The following is a 13,682-nucleotide window of genomic DNA, read 5'->3' on the forward strand; positions in this document are numbered from 1 at the left end:
ATAGAGTTGGAAGAGACCTCATGGGTCATCCAGTCCAACCCCCTGCCAAGAAGCAGGAAATCGCATTCAAAGCACCCCTGACAGATGGTCATCCAGCCTCTGTTTAAAAGCCTCCAAAGAAGGAGCCTCCACCACAGTCTGGGGCAGAGAGTTCCACTGCCGAACAGCCCTCACTGTGAGGAAGTTCTTCCTGATGTTCAGGTGGAATCTCCTTTCCTGAAGTTTAAAGCCATTGTTCCGTGTCCTAGTCTGCAGGGCAGCAGAAAACAAGCTTGTTCCCTCCTCCCTATGACTTCCCCTCACATATTTGTACATGGCTATCATGTCTCCTCTCAGCCTTCTCTTCTGCAGGCTAAACATGCCCAGTTCTTTAAGCCTCTCCTCATAGGGCTTGTTCTCCAGATCTTTGATCATTTTAGTCGCCCTCCTCTGGATGCTTTCCAGCTTGTCAACATCTCCCTTCAACTGCGGTGCCCAGAATTGGACACAGTATTCCAGGTGTGGTCTGACCAAGGCAGAATAGAGGGGGAGCATAACTTCCCTGGATCTAGACGCTATACCCCTATTGATGCAGGCCAGAATCCCGTTGGCTTTCTTAGCTGCCGCATCACATTGCTGGCTCATGTTTAACTTGTTGTCCACAAAGACTCCAAGATCTTTTTCACATGTACTGCTGTCTAGCCAGGTGTCCCCCATTCTGTATCTTTGCATTCCATTTTTTTCTGCCAAAGTGAAGTATCCTGCATTTGTCCCTGTTGAACTTCATTTTGTTAGTTTCGGCCCATCTCTCTAGTCTGTCAAGATAGTTTTGAATTCTGCTCCTTTCTTCTGGAGTGTTGGTTATCCCTCCCAGTTTGGTGTCGTCTGCAAACTTGATGATCGTGCCTTCTAACCCTTCGTCTAAGTCATTAATAAAGATGTTGAACAGAACCGGGCCCAGGACAGAACCCTGCGGCACTCCACTCGTGACTTCTTTCCAAGATGAAGACGACGCATTGGTGAGCACCTTTGGGTTTGTTTGCTTAGCCAATTACAGATCCACCTAACCGTAGTTTTGTCTAGCCCACATTTTACTAGTTTGTTTACCAGAAGGTTGTGAGGGACTTTGTTGAAGGCCTTACTGAAATCTAGGTAGGCTACATCCACGGCATTCCCTGTATCGACCCAACTCGTAACTCTGTCGAAAAAAGAGATCAGAATAGTCTGGCATGACTTGTTTTTGGTAAATCCGTGTTGACTATTAGCAATGACTGCATCTGTTTCTAAGTGTTTGCAGACCACTTCCTTAATGATCTTTTCCAGAATTTTGCCTGGTATCGATCTGAGGCTGACCAGACGGTAATTGTTTGGGTCGTTCTTTTTCCCCTTCTTGAAGATAGGGATCACATTTGCCCTCCTCCAATCTTCTGGGACTTCTCCCGTTCTCCAAGAACTCTCAAATATGATTGCCAGTGGTTTTGAAATAACTTCCGCCAGTTCCTTCAGTACTCTTGGATGTAGTTGATCTGGCCCTGGCGACTTGAATTCGTTTAGAGCGGCCAGGTGTTCCTGGACAACTTGTTTCCCTATTTGGGGTTGGATTTCCCCCAATCCTTCGTCCATTCCATGTTGCTGAGGTTGAAGATGGCTTTCTTTTTGTGAGAAGACCGAGGCAAAGAAGGCATTGAGCAGTTCTGCCTTTTCCCTGTCCCCTGTCGCCATCACCCCATCTTCTCCTTGCAGATACGTTTTGTTGTTTATTCGTTCAGTCACTTCTGACTCTTCGTGACCTCATGGACCATTCTACGCCAGAGCTCCCTGTCAGCCGTCTCCACCCCCAGCTCCTTCAAGGTCAAGCCAGTCACTTCAAGGATACCATCCATCCATCTTGCCCTTGGTCGGCCCCTCTTCCTTTTTCCTTCCATTTTCCCAGCATCATTATCTTCTTCAAGTTTTCCTATCTTCTCATTATGTGGCCAAAATACTTCATCTTTACTTCTAATATTTTTTCCTCCAGTGAGCAGTCTGGCATTATTTCCTCGAGTATGGACTGGATTGACAGATATGTATTTGCAAGCTAACTTGTACTGTGTAAACCCTGCTGAGGATGTTCTGTCTAGAAGAGTGACAAGTAAATACAGTATTCACAATTAATGATGATAATGAATTACATTTTTGTAATATTTTTAAACAACAATTACATTAATTGATTGATTGATTCCTCATGGGGAGAAAGGTAGAATATAAATAAAGTAAATAAATAATTAATTTAAATAATACACAAAAATGGGTTTATTGTATAAATATCATACTCTTGCACCAAGGAAGCCGGGAACCCCGTGTGGGCCTTGATCTCCCTGTTCTCCTTTTCTTCCTTGCTGTCCCATTGGACCTGGATATCCTGGTGGGCCTGGTGGGCCAGCAGGGCCCCTCCTTCCTTCTATACCTTCAGCACAGTTGCAATCTCCTTTCTCACCTGCAAGAATTATAGGCACAAAGTACGGTGACCCAATGACATTTAAATAAGTTATTTTTTAAAGGTTTGGAGGAAAAAAAATCATTTGAGTCTTCAAACATACATCAATTTAATAATAATGAGAGCAATGTAAGGCTAATCCTTTCTGGAATAAATTTTTCGTGTACTTTAATTTATGCTAAAGGTCAGAATTTACAAAAGAAACCAATGGTTAGCCTCATTTGCTTTTCTGACAAGTTGACAAGTTCTTGTATTATAACACTTATCCAGATTTAAATGTTCTTCTCTTCGGAAGGTAATCACTGGAGCTTTGCAGTGTTTGGTAATTTTTGTGTCTATTTGCACATGTGTTTCAGGGCCCTTCCACACAGTAATATAATCCAGAATATCAAGGCAGAATAACCCACAATATCTGCTTTGAATGGGAATATCTGAGTCCACACAACCATATATCCCAGTTCAAAGCAAATGTGGGATTTTATTCAGCTGTGTGGAAGGGGCCCCAGACCCCAAACTTTACTTTTTTAAATCAAATCTCCAGGTGGTTGAGCCCTCACATCCTCCTGCTGTTTTTTTTGAAGAGACCCCAGAACTGAGACCAAGTCTCTGAGTTTCCTATACTCAATCTGACCTACCCAAACGTGCTCAAGGTTAGCTTGTAGTCCCTCAGCCTCCTGAAGGAAAGGGATGAAATAAGGATGAGCAGTCACCTCCAAAACTACCAGAGCCTTCATGGACAATTTATATGTAGCCTCTTTAAAAAAAAATCTATCCCTGCAAAGTTCATCACTAGTAATCTATTTTTCTAACTGTCATTATTCCTGTCTAACCCTCACATCCATCTTACGTCAAAGTCTCTGCTCTCAAGGAAATCTAGACACACATCTTACAAAAAAAATTCAGAGAATTACAGAATATTCTTATATCAAGAAGCAAGCTTCTAAAGATTAGCTCTATAGCTTCTTTCACTAGAAGAAAATTTAGGAACTACAACAAGCCCAGAATGGAGCAGCAAAATCACTCACAGAGACTTCACATAGGGACAATGTGATTCCCCTATTAAAAGAGCTGAAATGATCTCCAAATTGTTTTCAAGTTCAATTCAAAGACCTGGTAATGGCCTCTAAAACTCTAAAAGATTTTAGAACAGAAGAGGATGAATGAGTGACATTGCTGAAGTACAAGTCCCAGCATTTCTCACATTTGGCTATGATGGTTAGTACTCACGGGAACTGAGATACAGTAATATCTGGATGAGGATATTTGAATGATGGGCTTGTGCATCTGTTGCAATACCTTTCAGAGGCCTTCTTCTATTCCTGCACTTCCAGATATGCACTTAGTTGGGACAAGGGAAGGGGCTTTAATTAAGGAGTGAGGGTGAGAGGTCTCTGAATATGATTCATGTTAAACCTCTTCCTTATATGGCAATCAATTGGAGACAATGTGTTAAAACTGAATGTATTCTTACCTTTTGTGCCCTTTTGTCCTCGTGGCCCTGGGTATCCTTGACTGCCTGTAGGCCCAGGAGCCCCTGGGAATCCTTTCTCCCCAAAATAATACTCTGTAGAGTAAAATAAGAATCTTAAAGGAACATTGAAACAATGTGGATATGGATTAACTTAAACGATACTTCTCTTTATTTTCCTCTTCCATGAATGTGAGCTTCTCCTAGGACAACTCTAATAGGTTAAGTTTCCTTTGGTCAAAAAGAACAGGGGGCAATGACCCAAACCTCAATTACAATACACCCACCAAATCAACGAGACTTACAGAAGCGCTGACTTACTTTTCAGAAACTTATGAAGTGAGCCTACTCTAGTTGGAACTAGCAACTTGACTTCAGTCTTATTTTCTAACATATTGGCTTTGTTGACAAACACATGTTATAGAAACAGTCAGTGAAAGGAAAGATATGGTGGCTCTACAGCAGATCTGCAATGCCACAACAGATGCAAAGGTTAATCCTTTACTTTCACTGACTCTCCTGCAGTATCTCCACGATGATTAACTTGTTTCTTTATGCCAGGGGTCTGATCAATTCAGGAAATAGCTACACTCACTGAGACTTGTTAACATTCCCACTGATCAAAAAATCTAGCAGCTGACGGATGTTTCCGCCAGCTCCATAAGCCATCTCCTGTGTCACAGGCAAAAGCAGAGTTCCTATAACAATCCCCCTTCACTTGTGGAGTTTGCTTGCACAAGGGATGTGTCTGAAAAAGTTAACCAGCTATTTCTTGATCGACAGGGGAACAGACCCCTGATGCTCACAGTAGCTGCTGTCCAATTCATGAAGATTGGAGGGGTTTTCAAAGCCATTACATATTCTCTAAACTAGTGAATATGAACCAGTCATGAGTGCGTAACTCTAGATGAATTCCCGCCAATGTTTTGAAATACTTCTTCCAAGGTCCCAAACAAATCAAACAGGTCTAAAGAAAAGTAGGACCCAGGAGACATGCTGTAAAGAACTGATATATGGTGAACCTCATTTTCAAATGTAAGCTAACCCACATAAAATTTTTAATACATCCCTATGTGTACCTATACACTCATAAAACTGTACAAATCCTCAAATTTGGCCCTGGATTCCTCTCATTATTGGCAAAACAATTTGTCACCACATAATGTATTAAACAGTCCATAGAATTAATCTTGTTGAACAGCTACTGAATGAACAGCATTTCAAAGTGACTTGAATAAATTGTCACAAAGATGCAAAAAATTAGTAACAAATGTTTATTGTTAATGAGCATGTTTAGTGTTCTGCTTTAGGATTCCTGCCAAGTAGAAAGTTTCAAATTCTCATTTGTCTTTCACTTTCAAGATGGGTAGTGAAGGATGTGTTTGAGAATTTTATTGGAAAGCATGATCATTTCATTTTCCAAACATGCTACTTGTTTACAAACACTCTGGCTTCTTACCTGAACTTCCTGGAGGGCCAGGGGGACCGGGGATTCCAGGGGATCCGGGATCACCATCTAAACCTGGAAGACCAGGGCGAGTGGCTGGAAAACCTGGATCACCAATAAAACCTTTGGGCCCCATTTCACCAGGTAAACCTCTTCCCACAGAGATATCTAAAATGGGAAGATTTGGTTAGGATACAAGATTTTTAGAATGCTACGTGTAGATGAAAAGATATTGATTATACACTTCTGGATTATCAAAATAGTACCAGAGAGTCATAGAGCTGGAAGGGACCACAAGGGTCATCTCATCTACCGCTTCTTAAATTGTGGATCCTAAACCCAAAAGGGATCCTCTTTGTTCAATATTGGGATCACAAAAAAATTGGTAATAGAAAAAGGTTTACATAAATCTGTTCGCAATATCATATAGTGTTTACAGAAAATGTTCAGCTGTACTCCACAAGAAGAAAAGCATGTTTAGCAAGCCTTGTAAATGCTGATGTAGCAGTAACTGTTTTATTTGTATATCTATTTTATATTCCCGGGGTCACGTAAATATTTCTCGGATCTCTTTCAGCTAAAGCAATGGTTCTCAACCTGTGGGCCCCCATGTGTTTTGGCCTGCAACTCCCAGAAATCCCAGTCAGTTTACTAGCTCTTAGGATTTCTGGGAGTTGAAAGCCAAAACATCTGGGGACCCACAGGTTGAGAACCACTGTGTTAAAGCAACAGTGATATATGGCTGTATCAACAACAAAAACACCCTAATGTGAACCTTTTAGCCAAATATAGGATTAAGATAAAGTAGCTTGTCAAAAGTTGAACTGTCAATGGACTGGAGATCAGTAACATCACACCTACTGGTGAAGATGAATAATAATAAAGTCATAATGCCAGTAAAACTAAAAACTCCAGTCTGCAAGAAATAGGCACAGGCATCATTTTGACAATTCCTCAAACTCAGAGGTTCTCAAACTTTGGTCAGCTTTTGGGACTTCAGGAATTCTTGGAGCTGATGTCCAAAACATCTGGAGTGTGGAGACAACTCTTTCAATCAATTTTTAGTATCAAACCCACACAACAAACATGCAGAAGAGTGAATTCAATGAGGCCCCTTCTAAACTGTCATATAATTCAGATTATCAAAGCAGATAATTCACATTATCTTCTTTGAACTGGATTATATTAGCCAACACCACCATATAATCCAGTTTAAAGCAGAAAATCTGGATTTTATTTGGCCGTGTAGAAGGGGCCAGAGGAAGCACACCTACACAGCAGGGGAAAAATGGCAGATTTATCTAACCACCAAAGTACCATGAATGTTTGGAATTCCAAAATAAAATAACAAGGATTATAATAAGACACAATATTTGAAAAATTAATCTGTTCTACCTACGACACAGCCTAAATAGCAGTGCCAGAAAATTACCATCAGACGATCCTGGCAGGCCGGGTACGCCGGGGCTCCCTTGTTCACCCCTGTCTCCTTGAGGTCCAGGGACTCCTCTAGCACCCCAGTCGCCTCTGGCACCTGCAAACACACCAAAGAGACAGGTTAGTCATGACGGTATAAGTGGCTCTCCCCACCAGAACCGGGAGGGGGACAATGTGGTTCAGCCAGTACGTTTAGGCTAAGTGATCCCATTTTCACTTCTTGGACTAACATGCCCATGAAACATAAATTAGCCTTTGAATTATACCCATTGTTTTTAGCTCCAAAACACATTCAGACTGTTTAAAGTATGGAGAGTTTCACAGAAAAATGTCTACAAAATGAGGAGAATATGAAACTTTAAGCATAAAAATGTGTATGGGAGAGAAAAATTGAAAACAATTGTAGATTTTGTATCGTTGAAGGCTTTCGTGGCTGGAATCACTGGGATGTTTTGTGGTTTCTGGGTTCTAAGATGTCAGCCACAGATGCAGCTGAAATGCCAGGAGAAAATGTTGCTAGAACACGGCCGTACAACCCGAAAATCACACAATACCCCATTGTAGATTTTGTATGTAAGTTAGAATCAAGACTAACAGAACAGAGAAGAGAAAATGATACAAAGGGATGTCCACTGATTAGTCCATTCCAACTTGCATTGCCTCTCAGAAAGAATAGTTTACTTACCAAACTACAGTATTTCCAATTGACCATCTATGTAAAGTTAGCAGTGCCATTTTGATTACAAGTTCTAAACAATATTTTATAGCCAATGAAGTAAATAAATATTGCATTTTGATCAATGATTTCATCTGAACAGATATATTTTGACAATGTTATACACATAGTCACTTTATTCTTTCCTTCATGTGAGTGAGTGAGCAAACGAGGAAAATCAGTTAAAAATATCAAACCAACACAGTTATTACAGTTATATTTAAATCATGATTTAAAGCTTGTTTAATATACTGGATTCTTTCTGTTGGTGTAAACAAAATACCCTATTGATTCCTGCAAGCAAAGAGACAAAGTGCAAAGTGCAATGCGTGAATAACCAAAAGACTTTTGAAAAAATCTAACCTTGCCAAGCTGAAATATGCTCATTTGAAGTCTCTGATAATTTACTGTTTGAACCTTTCTAAAAAACAATTACTGGGCTGATAACATTATGCCCTTCAAAAATAATGCAAATTTCCCCAAAGAGCTTTTCACACATAATCTGAAAGTGGCTTACAATAAGCAAAATAATAGTGCCACCAATTACGTAACAATCAATAAAAGCAGAGAACACTATAACCACAGCAATCACTTTTGGTTGAACTCAGCTTACAGTACATTCTGTTTTATAGATTTGAACAGTTCAATTGATTTTGTTAACACTTCTCAAAGCACACAAGTACAGTATCAGGTAATGCTACTGTAGCCATTATATAACTTCAATAGTTTGTAATATTTAGTACTCCCTAATCTCAGGATTTGGCCCCTCTTCTCTGAATCTCAGGGTGAGGGTGAGGAATCTGAGGACGAGAGTGTTGCTTTGAAAAGTGGTTGTGCTATAATATTTATTCATGGATGTATTTTATGATTTATTCTGTGATTTTAATTATTATTTTAAATTTTGGTTGTTATGTATTTTATTTTATTTTATATTTTGTGTACTTGTTGGGCTTGGTTCCCCATGTAAGCCGCTCGGAGTCTCCTCGGGGAGATAGAGGTAGACTATAAAAATAAAGTTGTTGTTGTTGTGGTTGTTGTTGTTATTATTATTATTATTATTATTATTATTATTACTATTATATTTAATAGCCCCATCAAGGCCAACCTCCTGTGACAGCACAGTGTCATTCCTATATAATGAATCTGAAATCTCAGGATATGGGGTTGTTTTGACATGGCCAGCCCAGCTGTACTAAAATAAATTATTTTGTTGAAAAGTATGACTTCAAACTGCTACCCAGTGCTGGCTGGGGGTTTCTGTGAATTGTAGTCCAAAAATGGAATTTTGTAAGCTGTGACTGAATTTCCATGAATCCTTCATAACTTGAAGCAACATGTATATGCCAGTGTTGCAATAAAAGTTGCTCTTTAGGTAAAGTTAGTGCTGTGACAAGGACTACACTTCATTAATCAAGAATCATGAAGTCCACTCATGGTTCTATGTTCAACACATATTACAAGCGTATTTTTATATCTATGGTTGAAATGTCGGCCCCTGGATGTTGTTGGATTGCCACTCCCATCCCCACAGTAAGTATATCCAATTATAGCCGTGGCTTTCAACCTTTGAGCTGCCAGGTGTTTCGGACTTCAGCTCCCACACTTTCTAACAGCTAATAAGATGGCTGAGATTTCTGGGAGTTGAAGTCCAAAACACCTGGAGGCCCAAAGGTTGGGAACCACTGAATTATAGGAACTTGAGTCCAGTTTTAAAAAAAGGGAGGGGAGAAATGCTGCATTTTGCTCTCTCTAATTTATATATTTAATGAATACTCTAAGATGCCCAAGGCAAAGAACCTGCAAAACCTTTATGAAAAATATACAAGGGAAGCATTACCTTTTATGAGCCTGGGATGATGTGCATAACTTGGTGATCCTTGAATACCTCTGTCCCCTGGTTCTCCCTGTGTAAATTCAAATATTTTTGAGCTGTTAACTGAAATACAACTACAACATATTTTTAAAAGTTCTTTAACTTCACAAGGATGGGATTCTTGTCATGATGGCCAATGAAACACTGACCCTTAATGAGATCATTCTAGGGAATTGGGTGTATTCTGGACATCAGTGGTGTTTATTATGCAAGCAACAAATTAAATTAAAGAACTACCTTAATTCCTTTTTGGCCAGCAATACCAGGGATACCATCAAGTCCAGAGACACCCTGAAATACATATCACAATCACTTTCAAGACACCGGCAGATAATCCTTTTTTCAGTTGACATCTGTTTGACCATGGTCAGAACTTGTTGCATCCCACATTTCAGTGTTTTAGGGCAGAGCAAAAAGAGGAGATGATGCACACATTTATATACATTCTCACACACAAACACACTTATGTGCCTGCCACTGTTTTTTTTTTTTCAGTCTTCTGTGTTGGCCAATCTATCTCCTCTCTGCCTCTTGCTGTTCTTGCTTTTGCAGAAAATGAGAGGACATTTCCCTTTCCAGCTGGTTGTTGTCCTTTCCTTCCTTGGCAGTTTTGCTTTTGGTGTTATATATTGGTTTGTAAGCCTGGGGGCAAGGACTGTCCTCTTTTGATTACTATTATAGCCCACACAATTTGGCACGATTTCTACCTCCTTCCAGCAGTCCTCCTGTTCCATAACCTATTGTTTAAGGAAGATAACTTTCCTTAGGTAGCCACAAGTATTGGGGTGGGGTGGGGAGGATAGGAGGCCTTATTACAACTGACTTCAGCAGCCTAATTTTGAGAATGCATACTCACCACATCTCCATCAGATCCTTTCAGACCAGTGATTCCTGGCAAACCCTATAAAATGTAGTAATAAGCATAACAATGTTGAACAAGTCATTTGTCTTTGCTACTATCTAGAATATACGCTATTATGGATTAAATCTGAAGAAGAGAGAATAAGATTTAAAAACCAAATTCAGTAACACTTCCATCAGGCAAGATATATTTTAGAAATTATCGCAAAATTATCACGCAATTAATAGTATTCAGTGCCACAATATCCTACAAGTTGAGAAGAATGGATGCAAATCACCTTAAAAAGAGACTAGCTTTAAGTGAATGGAATGTGTTGATTTGCTTCAAGAACAGGAAAAATGCATTCATAAATAAAAAATAATTGACATCCAATCGATGTCTCTTCAGGAAATTCCTTTCTAATACCAATTATTATGTTCAGCACAACTCTGAAAACATGAGCAAAAACATCCAACAGAAAATTGGAGTAGATGTACTATCAAAATTCACCCCGTCCAAACTGCTGTATCAGTTTTTGTAACAGTTGTGATAGTCTGGTAGAACAGAAAGAAAACATCAGGCTGCAAATAATTTCTTGCTGGTTTTAATAATATACCTACCCTTGAACCTGGAAATCCTGTTATTCCTTCTTCTCCCTTTTCTGCTGTATATGCATGTAAACCCTATGCCCAATAAATAAAAACAAAAACTTATTATCTAATTTAGTATAAAAATTACATTTAGCATAACAATGGGAATGAGATTATCTTTAACACATTACAGAGAGTATTTCCACAAAACAGTAATGGCTAGATATGTGCAGTATATATTTATCCTATTTAGGGGGAAACCTCAATATTAGAAGTAAACTGGAAAGGAAGAAAAATCACATAGAGCACCTGGGACAAAGAAGCATCTGGGCAAAGACACCTTTCGTTTTTGTATAATCAGTTTTGTGAAAGAAGCAGACCTTCCTTTTATACGAACAGGGTGCAAACTTCAGCTAAAATTATACAAGGCTCATTTACACGGATCGTTTGGCTTTAGGAAATGAAATGCAAATAAAAATCATTGATCTGAAAATCACGGTTTCAGTATCTTTAACAAAACTATCTATCTTAGATAAGTAATAATTTGTATTTTGTGTTATCAATTAGGAAAAGCTACTTGAAACAAGTTATGGATGCTTTCATAGCCAAAGGTAGCTCTGTTGACTACTATTTTTTCCTTTATTACTTGGATTAAAATGATATTCCGCCATTTAACACAGTATTATATCATTCAGTAAAGTCTGACACATTTGATTACAGTTGAAAGTACCACACATGGAAGATCATAACAGTTGTGTTCTGCATTTACAGAGGCCACTTCTACACTGCCCTATATCCAATGATCTGATCCCAGATTATCTACTTTAAACTGAATTATATGAGTCTCCACTGCCAGATAATCTGGGATAAACAGACAATCTGAGATTAGATCCTGGGATCCAGTGTGGAAGGGGCCTGAGAAAGACAGGTCTATGATATATTACTATGGACATCAAGAAGCAGCACTAAATATTTCAATTATTGTTCTACACATTTAATGGAAAGTCTCACTTTCAGTTCTAGATATTATGTGATAAGATTATAATAGGTACCAAAATAGTTGTTGGGTGATGGACCTCTAGACAAATGGCTGCTGTTAGCTGCTGCATAAACTTTGCAGGATTTATTACTATTCTTATGCTTATAAAGATAAGGAAGGAAGCCATAAGTGTATAATAAACAGTTCCAGGACTCTATCCTGAGCTGAAGGCTGTCAGGTGAGACATGTGCCTGGGATTTATGGTCTGAAGGACTTGGACTCCATTAGGTTGACTACAAGAAATTGCACCATGATCAGTTGGTACTTTGATGGTTTTTGCTGAACACAGAAGGAGGAGCACTTCACCCGGCTTGAGATTTATTTCTGATAAGAAAGTGCAAATAATATACCTCATAAATAACTGAAGTCCATCCACCATCATTACTTGCAAACCACCCATTTGCATAATGTAAGCAGCAGCTATATTGCCCTTAATACCATGCTTTCCCAGAAAACTATTCTCCCTTCACTGGACTTTATTTTGCTAGTACCTCCAAGGTGAGCAAATGAAGCAGTTGGAGTGGCCCAAGTTTGGCCCAGCCAGGGACAAAGAGGAGGAGAAGCTACTGATGCCATCAGCACTACAGCTAGATCTTGCCCTAGATCAGTGGTTCTCAGCCTGTGGCTCCCCAGGTGTTTTGGCCTACAACTCCCAGAAATCCCAGTCAGTTTACCAGCTGTTAGTATTTCTGGGAGTTGAAGGCCAAAACATCTGGTCACCCACAGGTTGAGAATCACTGGCCTACACCATTATAGATATTAATCATAGGAGTGATTGTGTTTGATTTCTGTGGACTTACCGGGATTCCAGGCTGTCCTCTTATTCCTTTTATTCCTTTCACACCCTAAAAAATATATAAAGCAAAGCAGTTAGTGCTTAAATTTTAGGATTAAAGAAAAACCAATTTAAGTTTTTCTATAATATGTTGCATTCACACTGGACATGTATAATTTAGATGTAAGCTGCCAGCACTGGTGTATCGTTAGAGACATCCTTGCAGACCCTAGGGACACATCAGAATTATGACCCCAAAAGTCACAGTCCGTTGATATTTTCCCAAAATGGAATCAGAATTGAAAGGAGGAAAATATTTTTAAATCCACCTAAGTCCTAAATTTCCTAAATCCTTAGCAACTGGACCAATGCCAAAACTGGGCACTATGGCATGACAGCAAACTTTTTTTTTTGCATAGATATGAAATGTTCATGCCTGAAGGAAAATGGTTCCCGTTTGTTTAAAACGCACATCCATCCCAGTTACAGATTTATTGCTACCTTCAGCATGGCAAAACATGTGCTATCATGCTGGCTCCCTGGAGAAAAGTTTAACTCAATGAAAATTTCATTTTCAATGTGCAAGTAATGGAAACAAATATTCACTATTTTTATGACGAAGAGCATCCAGAAATAATTTTTGGCTTTGTTTCTTATGCTTATGTAATGAATGCTCTGTGTGATGTTCAGTGATATTTCTAATTACCTTGTATTCATTTGAGATTACATCTGTTGATGTGACCAGCTCTCGTGTTGATGGTGGTCCAGGGGGTCCAGGGGGCCCAGGATCTCCCTGCCAGACGAACACAGGGATAAAGTTCAATGAGTAAAACACAGGCTTAAGCCACATCCATACACCAGGGTCAAATTTTCATGAATCAAGGGGATAGTTTTGCATTATATTCACTTTTCACTCCTGCTAATCTGGTATACTATAAATATATGTTCTTACTTAAACATCCACCATGGGAGGGTCCACGAAAGACTGGTATTGCAGTAAGGGAAGATGTTTAATATCTACCACCCTGAATGTATACAACTT

The 13,682-nt window shown here is 39.2% G+C and overlaps 1 protein-coding gene across 1 annotated transcript in view; it reads right to left on the reverse strand.

Moving 5' to 3' along the window:
• col4a2 (collagen type IV alpha 2 chain) overlaps window positions 1-13,682 on the reverse strand; it is a 142,850-nt gene that overhangs the window by 40,397 nt on the left and 88,771 nt on the right. The window contains exons 13-22 of the mRNA XM_062957331.1: window positions 13,347-13,433; window positions 12,666-12,710; window positions 10,857-10,919; window positions 10,252-10,296; window positions 9,633-9,686; window positions 9,360-9,426; window positions 6,803-6,904; window positions 5,383-5,538; window positions 3,927-4,019; window positions 2,292-2,455 (exon numbers count right to left, since the gene is read on the reverse strand). Of these exons, the coding sequence (XP_062813401.1) occupies window positions 2,292-2,455; window positions 3,927-4,019; window positions 5,383-5,538; window positions 6,803-6,904; window positions 9,360-9,426; window positions 9,633-9,686; window positions 10,252-10,296; window positions 10,857-10,919; window positions 12,666-12,710; window positions 13,347-13,433 (876 nt within the window). The remainder of the gene's footprint in view (window positions 1-2,291; window positions 2,456-3,926; window positions 4,020-5,382; window positions 5,539-6,802; window positions 6,905-9,359; window positions 9,427-9,632; window positions 9,687-10,251; window positions 10,297-10,856; window positions 10,920-12,665; window positions 12,711-13,346; window positions 13,434-13,682) is intronic.

The sequence above is a fragment of the Anolis carolinensis genome, chromosome 1, assembly GCF_035594765.1.
Source record: "Anolis carolinensis isolate JA03-04 chromosome 1, rAnoCar3.1.pri, whole genome shotgun sequence".
NCBI classification, from domain to species: domain Eukaryota; kingdom Metazoa; phylum Chordata; class Lepidosauria; order Squamata; family Dactyloidae; genus Anolis; species Anolis carolinensis.